Raw genomic sequence first — 19,464 nt, 5'->3', positions numbered from 1 at the left:
GATTGTAGACTATTTACAGAATCCCTTAATTAAAGGATATTTACATAATCATATATTTCTATAATTCCTACAGATAAAATGTCGGAACTTAATTCCTATTCAAAGCTAGATCCTTACATTAGGTTATGCCCTTTTTGTTTTTCAAGGATATCTATCTTCTCTTATTGATTACATCTGTTAATATGACATACATAACTTTACTTTTCATGCACATTTTCTATTATGCTTAAAAACAAAGTATTTGCTATATGTTCTATTTATGAATGGTGTCGGTTTTTGTCTCTGACCTTGCAGGTGGTGAGAAACCTGTTAAAGGTTCTGTTAACAGTCATAAAAAGTTGGGATCTGTTGGTCTTGCTTTGCACTATGCAAATATCATTACTCAAATTGATACTCTTGTAAGTTCAAGATTTTCTGCCAAATGGCTTTTTTACCTATTCTTTATTTCTTGAAGATTTAGAATAGATCAATGAATTGATGTCTTAGGTCCTTTTGAGTGGACATATCTTATTAGAGATTAAGGATAGTGGATCTAAATAGTTTAATTTTGGTTATACACCACAGGAGCATTCATGCTTCCTTTTGCTATATCCTTTTCTACTTATCATGATTGAGATTACAAGAAAGCTCCAAACAAAAAGAAAAAGAGAGAGCATGTGTTATTATTCAGGGGATAGATAACATCAAGAAAATAACCCGAACAGAGAAAATGCTTTGATAGACTGGAGGAGAATCAGCAACAGACGTGATGAATTTATTCTTCAAACTTGATAAAAGCTTTATAAGTATTCTTGTTATTTTAGTAGCGGTATCCTAAATTTGTTTAGAGCTTGTTGTGGACTTGTGAGCCTTATATTTCAGAAGGCTATTTGTAACGAGGGCTTCAACACAAAGGTGGATAGGTGGGGATACGTAAGGAATGCTTGTATCATCACCTTCCCATCGGAGAAAGAGAAGATAGGTGATTTGAGCTTTTGGTTCGATAGGTTGGAGCATGTTTTGGTGGATGGGAGTGTTCCTTTAGCATTTTGCGCGGTTTCCATGATTGGAGTTCCTTTAAATTGTTGTAATGAAACGTTTTTTGTCCAGTTTGGTGTCTAGATGGGGGATGTTAGTGAAGATTAAAGAGGAAACTCTTCAGAGGGTGGATTGCAGAGTAGCTCAAATGCTTCTGAGGGTCGAGAGCCCTTTTGATGTCCCAACCCATTTAACCATTAATGTGAACGGGAGGTCGTATTTGATAAAAACTAAGGTTGAGTTGATTGAAGATTTGTTTCCTGAATTATCTACTTTAGACGATGAGGATGTGTCTAAAGATGCCTGGGAGGAGGACTCATTGGATTGTAGTCGGAGTGATGATCAGGGTGGAAGGGTGGGTTGGGTAGTTTAACAACAAGAACCGACTTCTCAAGAAAGGATGGATGCTTGGATACGGGGAAATCGGACAGGTGGCAGTCTAGGGAATTCTGTTGGAATTAAAGCTACAGGTGGCTCAAGATAGATTTCTCCTAGAGGCTTTTTGAGGAAAGAGTTAATTGAAGGAGTGAACCCCACTCAGCAGGTTATGTCGGGAGAAGTTAATGTGGGTTGTGAAAGTGGTAGGCTTTTGGATGAAATATCTAATGGGTTTGAATCTCCTTTGCAGGTTATTGGGCCCAACAGGAGCCCTAATAATTTTATTAAAGGAGAGAAGCCAACTTCTAGGCCTACCAGGGGATCAAAGGTTAGGAGGAGTGCACGAAGTGAAAGTGGGCTTGATAAAGATAAATTAAATAGCCCATTAGGAGTTTATGTTAACTTATTAGATGAGACGAGTGTCTCTCAGCCTCGGTCAACTTCTCCAAACGGTTCTCCTTCATTGGTTAGGCGTCGACTGTCCGGAAGAAGTGCGTTTGTAGGTAGAGTTGAGAGTGGCTTCTTCGATCTAGTATATTCGAGATCAAGGAAGAGGGGAGATAAGAGTTGTAATGGTCAAGGAGTTTCAATTTCATCTCCGAAGAGGTTGGAGAAAGATGTGGAGGTGATGGAATCTTGGAATGTTAGCAAGTTGTTGGATGTAACTTTTAGAGGAGGGAAGAAAGCTTTTATGAGCAGAGCTGTAACTTTGGCAAAGGAGAGGGAGAAGCAGGGAGAGAGATAATTGGCCTAGGTATTTTTGGGTAATGGAGTTTTCATTATGGGTGAGTTGTCTTTGGTGTCGTGCAATGTCAAGGATTTGGGTAGGAGGGTTAAAGTTAGAGCGATGAGGCGGTTAATAGATGAGAGGCCCACTTTTTATTATTATTCAAGAATCTAAAGTTGAAGTAGTGCGTCCATCCTTGTTAAGGAAAATTAGGGGGAAGCTTCTGCATGGTTCGGTGGTGTCTCCTGCAGTAGGCTCAGCTGGTGGTTTAATCTCTATGTGGGATAAGAATGCGTTTGTTGTTCAGTTGGAATACATCCATAGAAGATTTGTTGCAATCACGGGTAAATTGGAAGGCTTTTCAAATATTTGTTGTCTCATTAATGTGTATGCTCTTCAGGGACCTCTTGTCTTTTATCGAGCAACTTGATTGTCCTATGTGCTTGGGTGGAGACTTTAATGCGGTCATATTGCAGGAGGAGAAATTAGGCGGACCTGCAAATTCATTTTCCATTGGTTTATTTAGCGATTTTGTTTGCAAGGCGAATCTGGTAGATTTTCCTCTCTGGAGGTCGTCTCGCATGGTGCAATAACAGGGAAGTTTCGAAGAAGTCAATTTTTATTTTGCTTAAAGGGGTGAAATCTGTGGTGAAGAGATGGTCAGGAAAGAGGCATTTTGAGCTACTAGGCAGAATTTCTAGTCTTGAGAAATCAATTTAGGAAATGGAATCGGCTATTCAGCAGTGTTCTCCTTAAGTGTTTATGAAGTCGGTGGTTGAAGCGAAAAAAGAATTATGGGATATTTATAAAAAAGAACTGATTTGGTTACAGAAGTAGAGATTGAAGTGGGGATTGGAAGGTGACAGTAATTCAAGATTTTTTCATCAATGTGCTGGAATTAGAGGCAGGTAGAATGACATTAAATCTCTCAAAGTGAATAAGAAGCTTATTTCTGATCCAAGGTTGATTAAAGCTTGTGTGGTGGATCTTTTTAAAGAAGTGTATAACCAGAAGACTACTTCTGAAGTTGAAGATATGGACTTGGTTTTTCCAAAACTCTCGGAGGTTCAAAGTTCAGTTTTAGAAAGGCCATTTTCGGAGGATGATATTTTGGATGCAATTGCATCCTCAGATAGTAATAAAGCTCCCGGACCCAATGGCTTGAATTTAGGCTTCAAAAAATTTTGGGCGAACTTGAAAAAAGAGATTGTGGCTTTCTTCGAAGAGTTTTACAAGGGGAAGGATTAGGAGGGCTTTATAAAATTCTTTCGAAGGTGTTATCAAGAAGATTGAGGTTGTGTATTAATTATATTATTAGCCCTTCGCATTTGTTTTTATTCCGGGGAGACAAATTATGGATTGTTCGTTTATTACGAATGAGGGTATTGAATTTTGGAGGAAAAAAGAGTTGAAGGGGGTTGTTTTTAAGGTGGACTTTAAAAAAGATTACGATTCTGTGGATTGGTCGATTTTGTTGAGAATCATGGAGTGTATAGGATTTGATGAGAAATGGTGTTGGATTTCAAATGTGTCTACAACTTCCATATCGGTGTTAGTGAATGGGTCACCTACGGATGAATTTCAAATCGCTAAAGGGTTGCGTCAGGGTTGTTCCTTATCTCCTTTTCTTTTTAATTTGGTTGGCGAGTTGTTAAATTTGTTGCTTGCTAAAGCAGTGAACGTTGGGTTGTTCATAGGATTTGAGTTAGGTAATCAAGAGCGTTCCTTTATGTTGTCGCATTTGCAATATGCGGACAATCTCATAATTTTCTGCAATGCCTCATTAGGGGAACTGAAGAATGTAAGAAGGGTGTTATCAATCTTTGAAATGATGATTGGGTTGCAGTTAAATTTAACAAAGAGCAGAATTTTGGACATACACGTTGATCCAGAGGTTATAAAGGATTGGGCAAATGTTATTAGTTGCTCAGTGGGTTCATTTCCGTCCGAGTATCTTGGTTTACCTCTTGGGGCTAAGAGGAATTCGGTGGTTATGCGGGAGTCGATTGTTCAAAGATTTTATAAAAAGCTGGTTGGTTGGAAGGCATCGTCTTTGTCCTTAGCCGGAAGGGTGTATTGGTGAAATCAGTGTTGTGTGCTCTCCCTATGTACTTCCTTTCTATCTTCCGATTACCAGTATGTGTTTTGACCAAGTTAAATTCCAAAATGACAACTTTTCTTTGGGTTGGGGGGGGTTTGATAGACGAGAAATATTCATTTGGGTAAATTGGGTTTCGGTGTGTAGGCCTAAGAATTTGTGGGGTTTAGGAATTCCTAACCTGGACCTATTAAATAGAGCTCTTTTAGAGAAATGACTAGAAATTTGCATGTGAAAAAGAATCGTGGTGGAAAAGGGTTGTATGTTGTGTTAATAAATTGGATCTGAATGCAAGAGTGGTAGATAGTTCGATTTCCTCATTTGCTTCGTGGATTTGGAAAGGGGTGGTAAAAAATTTCTATTCAAGCGATGATTTCTCTGGGTGTTTCCGACCATACCCTGCCTGAAGTTTCACTGCGCCCACTGTTAGAATTTCAGGAAGTTAGTGTTCTGCGTTTTTCGGTAATTACTAAAAGGTGGAATTCGAACAGGTTTATTACTCTCAACTTTGAGCAGATTTGTTAAATATGGGCGATCATTGGTATATGTTCATCGACAATCTCAACAGAAGAATTGCTAGGGGTACGTTAAGGGAATTGTTTAATCACCATGGTAAGGTGATTAGAGTCTTTATTCCTCGTGTTAACAACAGAGAAAAATATAGAGATTCAACCTTCGATTTTGTTCACTTTGCAAGTCAGAGAGAGCAGTTGAATGCAGTTAGCAAGTTGAACAACATTGTATTAGACAGCAGAAAGGTGTCGGTAGGTATAGCTAAGTACCCGAAGGTGATAAACCGCCGTCATCAGGGAGGAGTTAACGGTGTTCATATGGAAAACAAAGCGAAGAGTCATCACGGAAAAGCAGTAGAGAAGGAGGCTCTCTTCGATAAGTTTAACGATGGTAGATCCTACAGGGAAGCTCTTGTTAATGACAAAAATCCTTCGGTGAGGGTTGAGAAAATGGTTTCGAAGAATGAACCAAAAAACCTGGTGAACTTTTTCATTCCAGAGGAGGAAAGGGAGTGGATAAAATGCTCATTGACGGATATAGTTAAAGAAGGGTTTGATTTTGAGTTTGTGCAGAGAGCTCTCTACAACGATGGCGTTGATGTGTGGTGAGATGGGACTTTGATAGGAACGCGTGCATCCTTAGCTTCAATTCAAAAGTAGAGATGGAAGAAACTTGGCTTAATAAGAAAGTAGATCTGTCATATTGGTTTGATTGGATCGAGAAGTTGATCATGGAGGATGGCATACCCATGGCGTTTTGTTCGGTTCATTTTTATGGAATACCTCTCATTTGCTGGAACAATTCTATCTTCACAAGTTTAGCGAATAGATGGGGTCGTCTGGTAAGCATTCATAATGATACATCATCAAAAGCTGATCTCTCGGTGGCTAAACTATTATTGAGGGTTGTAAGTCCGTATGATGTGCCTAATACGATTACACTCTTAGCAAATAAAAGATCGTTCCTGGTTAGGGTTAAAGTTGGGTTTATCAACTCGGAATCAGAAGTAAGTGGTTGCCTGAATGATGCAAGTTCATTGGAGGATATTTGGGAAGACACGTCGGGGAGTGGGGAGAAAGTTGATCGGAGTCTAGAAGGAAATTTGGAAGGAAAGTCGTCCCTGGAGGATGTCCATACGAAGGTGAATACGTGGCTCGGGAGAAGCATGTCAGGTGATGCTGATGATCTAAATCCAGTTGTAAATCAGTTAGGGGATGCAGTTACTTCGGGCATTAATGAGGTTGCTGATTCGAGAAGGATTTCAGGGGAGGCGATTAATGCAGCAGACAAAATAAACGTTAGGGTGATTTCCTCAAGAGATGATTTAAATGCTGATGGGGAAAGGGTTTCTCACAGTTTAAAGGAGGCCATTCAGAAAAAACAGATTACACCAGCCCATAATCATAATGGGCCGGTAACAGGAAGTAACCAGAGAGTTGGATCAAGGGCCTGTGTGCCTTCTTGTGGAGAATTACACAGTGGCAAATTTCAAGCTAAAGGAAAAATCGATAATAACAGAAAGATCAATGTTCCCCTAGTGAATCCCGGGCCAATGATAAATCCGTCAAAAAGTGTTAGTCATTCCGTTAAGAATAAGTCCTCTCCTAGTCGTATCGATAGTGTATCTTCAGAGATGAGCATCAGTTTTTATGATAAGGTGTACAGAAGGGTTCAGAGAAGGTTGGTTCGTGATTCGTTGGAGTTAGGGAGTGGGTCAGCAAGTTCGTCCCTTGTCTCAATAAATGCTAGAGAGGAAGCTATTGCAACTAGAGAGATTAGCGACATGCTGGGGATTTCTTTCAGAGGGGGCCAAAAAATGCTAGAGGAGGAGATCGAGAAGCCGGAGAAGAAGAGGGTTTCGAAGAAGTCTTAAGCTTCCTTTTTTTACTGCTGGGTTTTGGAAATTGTTTCAGATAATTAAATGTCAAAAGTCAGTTTGATATCGTGGAATATTAAAGGTTTATGTAGATATGAAAAAGTCAGAGCAGTATCCAGACTTGTGAAGAAGAGCAGCCCCATTTTTTGTTGTTACAGGAGACCAAGCGTGAATTGTGTCAGCAAGAGTTAAGAAGAAGACTGAGGGGTCGCGGTTAAAGGGCTTTAATTTTTCTCCAGCTGTGGGTGCTGCTGGAGGTTTACTTTGTATGTGGAACATAGATTTGTTTGAAGTTAAACAAGAATTTATTTACAGCAGATTCATAGCAATTGTTGGTACATTCAAAATGTCAAGTGTGGAGTGTGCAACAATTAATGTGTATGGTCCTTCTATTGAGGCAGAAAAGGAGGCTTTTTTCAAGGAGCTAATGGAGTTTGTAGTAAACCTTAACGTTCTAGTGTGTATTGGGGGAGATTTTAACGCCTACTTAGAGCCGGATGAGAAGATGGGGGCTACTCATAATTGGCATTCAATTGAGCTGTTCAGGAATTTTGTTCAACATACTTATTTAATGGACCTTCCATTAGCGGGTGGCAGATTTACTTGGTGTAATAACAGGGACCTACCAACGTGGGTCAGATTGGATCGCTTTCTAATTAATGGCGATTTTCTGAATTGTTTCCCGAACATAGTTCAAAGTCTTCTTCCCAAGTCTCTCTCGAATCACAATCCTGTTTTGTTAGAAGAGAATCGATTGAATTGGGGTCCTAAACTATTCAATTTATTCAATTATTTATTAAACGAAGAAGGTTTTGAAGAGGTGGTCAGTTCTGCAATTTTTAACCTCAAGAGGGAAAATAAACGTAGGGGCATATTAAGTATTTTACAAGGTACAAAAAAAGCGATTAAAAGCTGGTCGGGCAGCAGGCATACAGGGATTTCCGAGTCTATTTCGATGTTGGAAACCAAAATTCTTGATATGGAATTAAAATTCCAAAATGGCAGTCTCTCGCCCCAAGATTGGAGCCAGTTGTCGCAATACAAGAATGAGCAATGGAGGATGCACATGATAGATGAGAGGATTTGGTTTCAGAAGTCAAGAGCAAAATGGATTAAGGAGGGAGATAAGAATACGAGGTTCTTCCATCTTTGTGCCTCGAGCAGGAAAAAAATTAATTCCATTTCCTCATTGAATATTGAAGGCAAGGAGACTTCGGATCCTGATAAAATAAAAGAGCATGTAGCAGATTTTTTTACGAAGTCTTTTAACAGTGTAGCAACGCTGGAAGTGGATGATATGAATCTTGGTTTTTCCAAATTAACAAATGAACAAAGGGAGCAACTTGAGGTGCAATTTATAGAACAGGAAGTTTGGGAAGCGATCTCGTGTTCGGATAGTAACAAGGCGCCTGGCCTGGATGGGCTCACTTTGGGTTTTTTTAAGAAGTGCTGGCCTAGTTTGAAGGATTCGGTGATGAAGTTCTTTAGTGATTTACCAGAAAAAGAAATGGGAGCACGGTGTCAATCACGTATTCGTTACCTTAATTCCGAAGAAAATAAATCCAGTATTCCAGTGTGTTTCAAAGACTACAGGCCCATCAGTCTTGTTGAAAGTATGTATAAAATTTTATCTAAAGTATTATCCAAGAGACATATCGTTCGTTGAAGACATTGTCAGCTCGTCTCAGTTCGCCTTCATTCTAGGAAGACAGTTGTTGGATTGCGCATTTATTGCTAATGAGGCTATAGATTTTTGGAGGAAAAAAGGGCTGAAAGGTGTTGTTTTTAAAGCAGATTTCCGCAGAGCTTACGACAGTTGAATGGCCAATCCTTCTTAGAATCATGAAGGAGATGGGATTTGGTGAGAGATGGTGTTCGTGGATCTCATATTGTTTATTTTCTGCATCGGTTTCTGTTCTGCTGAATGGTACTCCCAAAGAGGAGATTCCAATGTCAAAAGGTTTATGACAAGGATGCAGCCTCTCTCCAATCCTGTTTAATCTGGTTGGAGAGTTACTTCATTTGATGTTGACTAAAGCGGTGAATATGGGCCTTTTCTATGGTTTCACTGTTGGAGGGCCAGTTAATTCTTTCCAGTTATCGCATCTTCAATTCGCAAACGATTTAATAATCTTTTGTCGCGCTTCCCTCGGGCAAATCAGAAATGTGAAGAGTCTTGAGAATTTTCAGCTTTATGGTTGGGCTCAATCTAAATCTTTTGAAAAGTTATTTATATGGGATCAATAGTGAAGAAGTTATCCTAAAAGATTGGGCCTCTTCCATAGGTTGCTCTGTGGGTTCATTCCTGACGGTATATCTAGGATTACCGTTAGGAACGAAGAAGAATTCAGAAGTTTTGTGGGAACCGGTTATACAGAGGTTTAACAAAAAATTGGCAGGTTGGAAAGCTTCTACATTATCCTTGGTTGGTAGATTGGTGCTATTGAAATCAGTTATGTCATCTCTTCCGATATTTTTTCTATCCGTCTTCAAATTGTCGAATAAAGTTAGTCAGAAATTGAATTCGTTGATGGTTGGTTTTGTGGGGGGATGGTTCAGAGAAGAAGTGTATCAACAACAACAACAACAACAAAACCCTATTCCCATATGAAATGGGGTAAGGGGGAGGTAGGGTAGTAGGTTGCCCCCAACGCCAGGTTGAGAGCAGCTTCCGTGGAAGACCTTCGGCAGTCAGAAAAATTAAAAATAAAGATAAAATGCAATGCATGCATAAATAAATAAATATATAGTTGAACAATCTTCATATGCGCGTTTGTAATGAGAAGTAGTCTTTGCTAATAAATCTGTGCGTAAAAATTTCTGCATATAGACAGAAACGTAAGACCCGGCTAAATGTAAAAAGAGAAGAAGCGTATCCATTGGGTGAATTGGCAAACAGTGTGTCGTCCGATTGAAAAAGGAGGTTTGGGGGTATTAGATTTAAATCTTACTAATCGGGCTTTGCTAGGGAAATGGATTTGGAAGTTTGCTAACGAGAAGGACACATTGTGGAAGGATTTGATTTGCTGCAAACATAACATTGATAGTACGTCTATGACGGTTAGTAGGGTGTACTCTACCCAAGATTCTTGGATTTGGAAAGGAATTGTTAAAAGCTTTTTGAAGAATAATTCGATTGGCGAGAGGTTAAGATCACATTCTAGATTCCAAGTGGGAAATGGCAAATCAATTTCATTTTTGGAATGACGTATGGGTTGATAATATACCTTTGAAAATTCAGTTTCCGAGAATCTTTACATTGTCCCAAAATAAATTGGGAAAGGTAATAGATTTTGGAAGTTATGATTCTAATGCCTAGAATTGGGATATTCGTACAAGAAGAAATTTATGTGATTGGGAGTTGGAACAATGGCTGGAATTAATGATCAAATTTGAACAACATTCAGATGACAGAGGCAGTGGATGATTTTTTATCATGGACAGGGAAAGGCGATGGGTTGTTTTCTGTCAAATCATGTAGGACTGTTGTTAAAGATCAAGTGGTGAATCCTATTGGAAGAATTGTGTATGGTTGGGGTTGGTGGCTCCTAGAATTGAAACTTTTTTTGGCAAGCTACTCACCAAAAGTTGGCAGTTAAGTCACAGCTGAAGAACAGGGGGTCCCCTTATTAGATGGGGAACTTTGTCCGATGTGTATGTTAAACGAAGAAACTGTCTAGCATTTGTTTATTTTTTGCCCAGTGGCTGGTGAGGTTTGGACCAAGTTTTTCTGACTTTGGGATGTATTTGCAGCTTTGCCTCGGGATATTCCTTCCCTAATTAGTTCGTGGTTCGATTTGGTGGCGAATTCAGTGATCTGGAATTTTATTCCAGGTATGGTACTTTGGTCGATATGGAAATATAGGAATTCTATTGTTTTCGAGAATAAGGTTCTGGATAGGACTTCCCTTTTCTTTATTGTCAGATTTAGATTAGCCAAGTTTCATCAAGTGTCGATTTCAGTGGATTCGCTAATTGCTGATCCTTCGTTAGCAGGTCGTCTCAAGTGTTTAAAGGCTCTGAATAGGATTGTTCATAAATGGCTCCCTCCCCCTATTGATTTCTATAAGTTTAATGTCGATGGTGCTGTGAGAAGCAATGGGTTGGCTGGTGGCATTGGGGGTATCCTTAAAAATTCTAATGGCTTCGTCCTAACGTCGTTTTCAGAGAGAGTCGGACCTGGTCTTTCCCCATTAGCAGAGTTGAAGGCTATTAGAAAAGCTGCTGATATTTTTTATTCCTCTATATTGGCTACAAAAGGCAGATTAATTCTGGAAAGTGATTGCAAAAATGTTGTGGAATGGGTCCAGTCTCCTAGTCTCACCCCTGTGTTCTTTAGTAATTTTATTAAGGAAATTGAGTCTTATGTATTGTATAGGGGTTTGTTACTGAAGTTGATTCCCAGGGGTTGTAATTGGGAGGCTGATAAGTTAGCTAAGGAAGGGATTGGTTGATTGTAGGTTGTTTTAACAGGTTGTTCCTGCTTCTTTTGAGGACAACCTTTTCTGTTGTTTTGTAAAGGTTTTCTATTGTATCCATGAATTATCAATAAAATGAGGTACTCTTTTCCTCCTTCCGTTGATTGACCTTTTCCTATTGGAATGGGTAAATTATGAAGGGGGTTTTTAATGAGACCTACTACTTTTATATAAAAAAAATGCAATTAAGAGTCGGTAATGGAGAGTTTGTTTTGTTTTGGCATGACATTTGGTTGGATTCGATTCCATTAAAAGATCGGTTTCCGATGTTATTCGCTCACTCGGTTAACAAAGGGGGCAGAGTTGCTGATTTCAAGAAAAATACTTCGTCGAGATAGTTTTGGGACTTACAAATGAGAAGGAACCTTGTCGATTGGGAGTTGGACCAATGGTTCGTGCTTAATTCGATGCTGAGTAACTTTTGTCGCCTTTGGCGGAGGACTGCTGGGTTTGGACAAGGAATGAAGAGGGCTGTTTTTCAGCGAAGTCGTGTATTAGGAAATTTTTGAGACGTCGGTTGTTAATCCTATTTGGGTCAGACACGTTTGGTTAGGGGTAGCCCCGCCTTGAGTAGAAACTTTCGTATGGCAGGTCGTTCATCAAAGATTAGCGGTTAATGAGGAGTTGAAGCGTGGAGTCGTAGGGATCTTGGATCCACTTTGTCTGTTGTGTGGCAGGTTTTCGGAGTCTGTTTCTCACTTATTTGTGCATTGTGATGTGGTTTGGGCTTATGGTCTAGATTTTTGCACTTTTGGAACGTTTCCTTTGTTGTTCCGGAGAGTCCGACTGCTTTGATCTCTATTTGGTTAGATCTAGTTCCGCGCTCGACTATTTGGACTTTCATTCAAGGGGTGGTAATGTGGTTGGTTTGGAAGTGTAGGAATGAGATTATTTTTTAGAAAGGAAAGTTGGACTCAATGTTGTTATTTTTTCTTGTAAGATATAGGATTGCAGCATGGTTTGTTGTTAGATTTTTGGACTTGGTAATTCCTTTTGACACTTTAGTGGGCGATCCAAAAGTAGCAGATTCTGCTGAGTTCTAAGAAGGTCAGTTTTTCCTTGGCGCGCTGGGTTCCTCCTCCTTCGGCTTCTTCAAAGTCAACATGGATGGTGCTATGGTTAAGGGGTGGTCAAGAGGAAGTATTGGTGGTTTGCTCAAGGACAGTGACTGTATGCTACTGTGTTCATTCTCAGAGAATGTTGATCCTGGGCCTCCTATTCTTGCTGAATTATTGGCTATTAAAAGGGGTCTGCTTTTATTTGTGGAGTCCGGTTTTGATTCAAGGGGAAGGCTTATTCTAGAATCGGACTGTTCAACTGCTTTGGAGTGGATCAAAAATCCGGGTTGCTGCACTCTGTTGTTCGAGCCATTGGTGAAGGATATTGCTTCTTTAGTGGTAGAACAGATGTTACCGATAGGCATATTTTGAGATCCGCCAATTGGGAGGCGGATGGGTTGGCTAAAGTAGGAATTGGGTGATTCCTGTGTTTTCGGGTCTGGGTGATCATGTTAGGTTCTGGGTGTTATGCTGGTTGTTTAAGTGTGGGTTTGTATGTTTTGTTCAGTTTTGGTTTGAGGTGTATTATGACTGTTATTGTTTGTTTGTACTTAGTAGTTAGTATTATATAAATAAAATTTTGAGGCACTCTTTTCCTCCTTCCAATGTCCATTAAGCTACTCCGGTAATTTGAAGGTTACGAAGTGGTTTTTAACGAGGCCTCCTATTTTATATAAAAAAACAGTTTCATACGATTTTCCTGTGGTACTTAAAGAAATTATATGCTATATAAGCATGTAGTTTATGCTCATGGACATGCCAATAATCACAGGTCTAAAAGTTTATGATAAAATGTTGTAGGCTGGGGAAACTTTTGAGGCGTGTTTATGTTTTTATTCAGTAAAAACAGGGGTGTTTGATAAGTTAGTTGTTTAATGTACACAGGTTTCTCGATCAAGTTCGGTGCCCCCTAATACAAGGGATTCATTATACCAAGGACTACCGCCTACTGTAAAGTCTGCTTTGCGGTTTAGACTGCAGACATTTCAGATAAAAGAAGAGGTACAAATTTGCATAATCTTGATGCTGGCAATATAGCTTACCTACTTGCTCATCTACTCTTCGTAATATTGAAGATGCTATTACCCTGTTGCCTGTTGGAAATATTTACTCCTAATATGCACCGAATTGCAAATTCTCGAATTTCTTTTCAGCTAACTGTCCCACAAATCAAAGCGGAAATGGAAAAAACATTGCAGTGGCTAGTTCCCGTTGCCACTAACACAACCAAGTAAGCATCTTACTGTACCTTATTTTTGTGGTTTCTGTTCAAAAGGAATGGGTGGAATTCCTTTTCTCCAGTTTTCAGAATTAAAGCCATTTGACTCTTCTTCTAAGTTTATGTACCAATTACTCATCCTTGTGTCTATTGTACCAATTTGTTTCAACTAGAGCTCATCATGGGTTTGGCTGGGTTGGAGAATGGGCAAATACTGGGTAAGTTCTGTGTATACTTTTTCTTTCCTTGGTTCCAATGCTTTTTGTTGCTCACTTTTTATGATCAAAATTTTCAGGTCTGAAGTGAATCATAAACCTGCTGGCCAAAAGGGCTTGCTCAGGATTGAAACACTGCACCATGCAGACAAGGAGAAAACCGAAGTTTATATTCTTGATCTGGTAGTGTGGCTTCATCATCTTGTTATCCAAGTGAGGGCTTGCAATGGTGGAATCAGGTCACCCGTCAAGTCTCCAATTCGGTCCCCTAATCAGAAGATGGTTCAACTATCTACGCAGAAGCCTGCATCGCCAATGTTGACTGTAGAAGATCAAGAGATGCTTCGAGATGTCAGTAAGAGAAAAAATACACCTGGAATAAGTAAGAGCCAGGAATTCGACACTGCAAAAACTAGGTTAAGCAAGAACCATAGGTTAAGTAAAAGCAGTAGCCATACTCCAACAATTGAAACTAAGAAAGATTCCTTCCCTATTCGGAGGCTATCTTCAGTTCCTTTTATTAACTTCGATATTGACTGGATGAAGGCATTGGATGTCATCGATCGAGTTGACACGCTCTGAAGTTCGTAATTACATGTTGAATTGAGATTCCTTGGCAAATTAAGAGGTCTTTTTGCTTGTGCAGTGAGTCAATCTGCTGCTGCAATTTTTTTTTTTCGTTTTAGGGTGCTAAACGCTAAAATGGTCTGATGCAGATGCCGAGTGACACAAGCTGTTAACTTCTTTTTTGGTACGTGAAAAGCTAAAGAATGATAGCTGCATTACTTGTTCAAGCCTCGAGATCAAGGGGGAATTAAACTGAATCCAGTTTTCTCCTTTGTTCTGTGTACAGAACGTTATATCATGACAATTAACAATTTCTGCTACTCTGTCTCCCCATTTATAGATGGTATTTATTTCCTTTCAATAGTTATGAGTAATTTATATTTGGTGTTTTAAGGGTTCTTTGAAACTAAAAAGAACCCTTAAAACATATTATATTATATATTTAAAAATTGTAGAGGAAAAATAAAAAACTCTATTATAGATTCAAAAACAAAAATTTCAAAGTTTTAAAATATTTTTTTAAAAAATGTTATTTACTCCTTGAATGATATAAAAAGGCCTGTGTAGAGTTTGAGATTACATCTGGTTTGTTTTAAATCAAATTCAAATCAGCATCTTTATAATTTAACTCAAATCAGTATCTTTAAATTTAATTATAAATTATTAGTGTACAAATATTTGTATATATAATACCTATCCTACATTTACTTCCTTTTCTTTGAATGATTATAATTTCATTTAATTAACACTTGCGTTAAAAGAAAGAGACCTGCTTACATCGAGAGATCGTTAACTTAGCTCCTTTGTTACCACTTAGATCCTATATGATGACTACAAAGTATATTTCTCCCGTTATTTGTTAAATCAATCATACATTTAAATTTAGTTCATTCAAAATTTATACCAATACTTCAAAATTATTTAAAGAGGGTTGTGTTTCAAGTGAGGACAAAATTTCAAGGTGAATAGAGGTTGAAGATAACACATCAAAGTATTTGCTCAAAATTATGCTAGAATCGTTAGGGGAATTAATTTTTAAGTGATTAAAATAATAATTTTATTAACAATGAAATTGCAAGAATATTTCGATGACTAAAATAAAAGTATTCTAAAAGTTCTATGACCATTTGAGTAACTTGCCTAAAAAGAAAGTACAAAGACGCATTTAGTTAACATTAAAATAATTTATCTGATCGATTTTGTTGACAATATAGAAATATAGAGCTAATTGCATTATATGTTCTCAAACTATAAGGTTGATTTTTAATTGGTTTTTAAACTTTTATTTTTTTAATTTCTCCACAAATTATGACTTATTTTAAATTAATATTCAAATTTTTGAATATTCTAATTTCATTCTCAAACTATGATCTTCATTCTAAATTGGTCATCAAACTTTTGAATATTCCAATTACGTCCCCAAATTGATCCAAATGAGTAATTGTTTCCAACCATAGTGTAATCTATTTTTTTTCAAACATATAATAATAGAGTTTAGCCTAAAGATTTTATTAATAGGAGATATGATTAGCAAATATCAATAGGTTGAGATGAGATTGAAATATTTATAAGTTCGGGACAATTCCAAATGAGTATCATAATTTGGGGGAAATTTTGAATATTTAAATGTTTGAAGACTAATTTAGAATAAGAGTCATAGTTTGGGAAATGAAATTAGAACACTTAAAAGTTTAGAAATTAATTTAGAATGAGGGTTACATTTCGAGGATGCGTGATGTAATTAACTCTTGAATATATTTAAATATTAATATTTTTTAGTAAAAAAATGGTTACTAAAATTTTGAATTTATAATAAAATTTAAGGTTAAATACATGATTGATCACTTATTTTGTGTTTTGTTCACTTTTCTTCATTGGTTTCAAAAAAACATAATATATGGTTATTTTTGTTTTTATTTAATTAAGATGTGGTCACTTTCGTTTTTATTTAATTATGATGTGGTCACTACAGTTTAACTGTAGTTAACAATTAACATATTAGGTGACGTGATATTTTAGTATAATCACATGTTTGGTCCTTGTTATTTACATATTCTCTCAATTTAGTCATATTTTTAATAAATTTAATCATTCAATCGAATGATATCATGTGTCACCCTCTTATTAAAAGAAAACAAAGCAAAGCAAATTGGGGCATAGGGAATTCAAACCTAAGTCTCTTGAAAAACTAAGCATGTACTCATTAAGTCAAGATCAATGCTTGGTCTACAATAGACAACATGATGTATATATTTTGTATATTAGTGTATAAATACTTAGCTTAAATTCATAATATTTTATATGTATCAACTTTAAGAAGTATTATATTATATTAACTTATTAAATAAATTTTATTATTAACTTCATTTAAAATTATGATTAAATTTATTTTAACTTATTAAAAGTATGACTAAATTGAGAGAATATATAAATAACAGAGATCAATTGTGTGATTATATCAAAATATTTAATTGTTAACGGCGATTAATTTATGATAAATACATCTTAATTAAATAAAAACGAAAATGACTATATATTATGTTCTTTAAAAATCACTAAGAAAAAATGAATAAACGAAAATATAAGTGATCAATCGTATAATTAATCATAAATTTGATGATGAAAATTTATGACTTCTAAACTTGAAATATTAAAATGTTTTAGATATACAGTGACGAGGAGTTAAAAAGGCAACAGAAGATTGCAGGTAAGAATTAGGCATCAGAAAATAAACAAAGAGCCAACAGAAACTGTAACACGCTGCCGATAATGACTGGTTTGGGTTAGGAATGGTTTTTCGATCAATCGAGCAGGGTTAAAAAAATTTAAATTATTTGAGTTGATTAATTTTATTTTTTTAAAAAATTATCAGTTGAATTATTTAAATTTTTTAAAAATTTAATTATAAATATTTATAATATTATGATAATATTTCTAATTTAAACGTTTTCAATAGCAATATATATATATTTATATTTTTTCATGTATAATATACATATAATGTAGAGTTAAAAATTAGACTCAAATTTAAAAATCAATCTATTTATTATTAAAAAAAATTAACTTATTTGAGTTTTATTTTATAATTTGATTTAAAATTAAATTTTTTTCAAATCAAATCAAGTTGTATTTATAAAATTAAGATTCGAATTAAAATGAGTAAGTTTTTTCAAATCAAATTAAAAATTTTAATTTTTTAAACCGAATAGAGATTTACTCCCTTAATATAGTTGTGTAAAATAAAATCCAAAAAAGAAAAAAAGGAAGAAAAAAAAGAGGGTAAAGTAACATGAATTCTGACGTAAAAGCGGAGCTACCTACGAAACCCCACTCTATCTTTAACAAATCAGTTCGGGTTTCTTACCAACTTCGGTCAAATCCCATGGCCATCCTTGTTCCATCAACAAAACCCCCCAAATATAATATCTTCCACATTAGTCTCAGATAAACCATCGTCTCACCAAAACACCCGTCCCTCATCCATGTTTATTTAAACTCAAACTTATCCATTTCCCTTAACCAAGCTCCTCCCATTCGACCCTACCACTTGTTGTTGCAGGATCACAAAAGGATCTGGTTTTCATGGGACGATTACCCTGTTGCGAGAAATCACATACCAACAAAGGCGCGTGGACCAAGGAAGAAGACGACCGCCTCATTCATTATATCCGTGTCCATGGCGAAGGTTCTTGGCGTTCCCTACCCAAAGCTGCCGGTATGTTAACCTTTTCCCCTTTTTTTAACATCTTTTTTCCCTTTTTCCTTAGTTCGGTTTGTCGAATGCTTCCAGGGCTGCTTAGGTGTGGTAAAAGTTGCAGGTTAAGATGGATGAACTACCTGAGACCTGATCTTAAGAGAGGGAATTTCAGTGAAGATGAAGATCAACTTATCATCAAGCTTCACAGTTTACTTGGAAACAAGTCTGTTTTTTTTCTTCTTGTTTTAGTAAAATATATTTGCATCTTTTTTTTTGGAGTTAATGAATCTATTATTCTATTCGCAGATGGTCTTTGATTGCCGGGAGATTACCGGGAAGAACAGATAACGAGATCAAGAACTACTGGAACACACACATCAAAAGAAAGCTTGTGAGTGAAGGAATCGATCCCCAAACGCATCGTCCTCTCAACGAAACCTCCAATAAAAGCGGCGCCGCCAAAGCCAACCCCACCGCACCCACCGAATTGGATTTTAGAAACGCGCCCACGGTTGCCAAAACCATTTCCGTCACACCCATACCTCTGGATTTCAAATACGGCGAGTTCCGAGTGAAGGTCAAGTCCGAGTCCAACTGTACTCGCAGTGGCGCGAGTACAGCTGAAGAACAACGGCACGAGTTAAATTTGGAGCTTTCGATTGGGACTAGGTCAGTTGGAAAGAACTCGGCCTGCTCGGCCGAGTCAAAACGGAAGGTAGATTTCGACAACGAGTTCCGGTTCGCCGGAGAAGCTATGGTGGTGGCAAAGCCTGAGCCGGTCTGTTTGTGTTGGCAATTAGGTTTTCAAAGAAGTGAAAATTGTGGGAACTGTGAGAATTCAAATGGACTGTCTAGATATTATAGTTATAGAGCTTTGAGTTCATAGGGGTCAATTTTGTTAAATTATTATTATTTTCTACTTTTAGTATCGTATCCTTAACCTTTTGTAATTCAAAACCATATATAATAAAAAAAAACTTTAAATTCTTTAACATTTACGAAATGGGTAAACTACATCGGTGACCACTCAACTATGGTCAAAAATCATTTTGATCATCGAAGTTTCGATTGAATCAATCAGATCACCCAACTATTTAAATAGTTCAATTAAGCTACCTGTCGTTAGTTTTTAACACATATGGTGACGTGTTCGTTAATAAAAATGACATAATTATACATTTGATCCTTAATATTTATAATTCATATCAATTTGGATATAAATTATTTTAATTAAAATAAATTTAATCTCCAATGAAATTGTGACACATGTCATTACCTAGTTGGAGCATATTTTCTTAATTCTTATGTAATATATTTATTTTTCTACTAATAAGGTGGTGACACGTGTTTGAATATAATTTACTTATGCAAATTGGGATAAATGATTAAATTAAAGTTCAATCACATATTTGAATATATTTTACAAATTTTTTTATTGTTTTTAATTTTTATTAATGAAAGAAATAATTCATAACTTCTATTAATAAAAAATAATCTTTAATTTTTATTTATTAATTATAATTTAATAATGTATATTGCTATTAAATTATAATTAATAAATAAAATCAATAATTATTTAATCGATTAAAAATTTAAAATATAAAAATTGTAAATTAATAAA

General features: G+C 36.5%; 2 protein-coding genes across 3 annotated transcripts in view; both read left to right on the top strand.

Moving 5' to 3' along the window:
- LOC120118548 (protein PSK SIMULATOR 1-like) overlaps positions 1 to 14,461 on the top strand; it is a 40,005-nt gene extending 25,544 nt beyond the window's left edge. For both annotated transcript variants that reach the window (XM_039138577.1, XM_039138576.1), the window contains exons 9-13: positions 295 to 398; positions 13,031 to 13,147; positions 13,300 to 13,376; positions 13,538 to 13,582; positions 13,660 to 14,461. In XM_039138577.1, the coding sequence (XP_038994508.1) occupies positions 295 to 398; positions 13,031 to 13,147; positions 13,300 to 13,376; positions 13,538 to 13,582; positions 13,660 to 14,161 (845 nt within the window). In that variant the 3' untranslated portion in view covers positions 14,162 to 14,461. The remainder of the gene's footprint in view (positions 1 to 294; positions 399 to 13,030; positions 13,148 to 13,299; positions 13,377 to 13,537; positions 13,583 to 13,659) is intronic.
- A 3,141-nt stretch (positions 14,462 to 17,602) lies between these two features.
- Positions 17,603 to 18,738, top strand: LOC120118263 (transcription repressor MYB6-like). Its single transcript, XM_039138352.1, has 3 exons — positions 17,603 to 17,861; positions 17,937 to 18,066; positions 18,150 to 18,738. Exons 1-3 carry the CDS (start codon positions 17,729 to 17,731, stop codon positions 18,727 to 18,729), a joined length of 843 nt encoding a protein of 280 aa, XP_038994283.1. The 5' UTR covers positions 17,603 to 17,728; the 3' UTR covers positions 18,730 to 18,738.
- Positions 18,739 to 19,464: the final 726 nt, after the last annotated feature.

This window comes from Hibiscus syriacus, unplaced genomic scaffold, assembly GCF_006381635.1.
Source record: "Hibiscus syriacus cultivar Baekdansim isolate YM2019G1 unplaced genomic scaffold, ASM638163v2 tig00110328_pilon, whole genome shotgun sequence".
Lineage (NCBI taxonomy): Eukaryota > Viridiplantae > Streptophyta > Magnoliopsida > Malvales > Malvaceae > Hibiscus > Hibiscus syriacus.
Note: the sequence above shows the minus strand (reverse complement) of the source record. Positions and strands in the feature narration are given on the sequence as shown.

Bases quoted from the DNA above. Each gene is read 5' to 3' on its own strand.
- LOC120118263 (XM_039138352.1), top strand. From the start codon at position 17,729: ATGGGACGATTACCCTGTTGCGAGAAATCACATACCAACAAAGGCGCG. The intron at 17,862-17,936 runs GTATGTTAACCT...GAATGCTTCCAG, and splicing joins TTCCCTACCCAAAGCTGCCG to GGCTGCTTAGGTGTGGTAAA. The intron at 18,067-18,149 runs GTCTGTTTTTTT...TTCTATTCGCAG, and splicing joins CACAGTTTACTTGGAAACAA to ATGGTCTTTGATTGCCGGGA.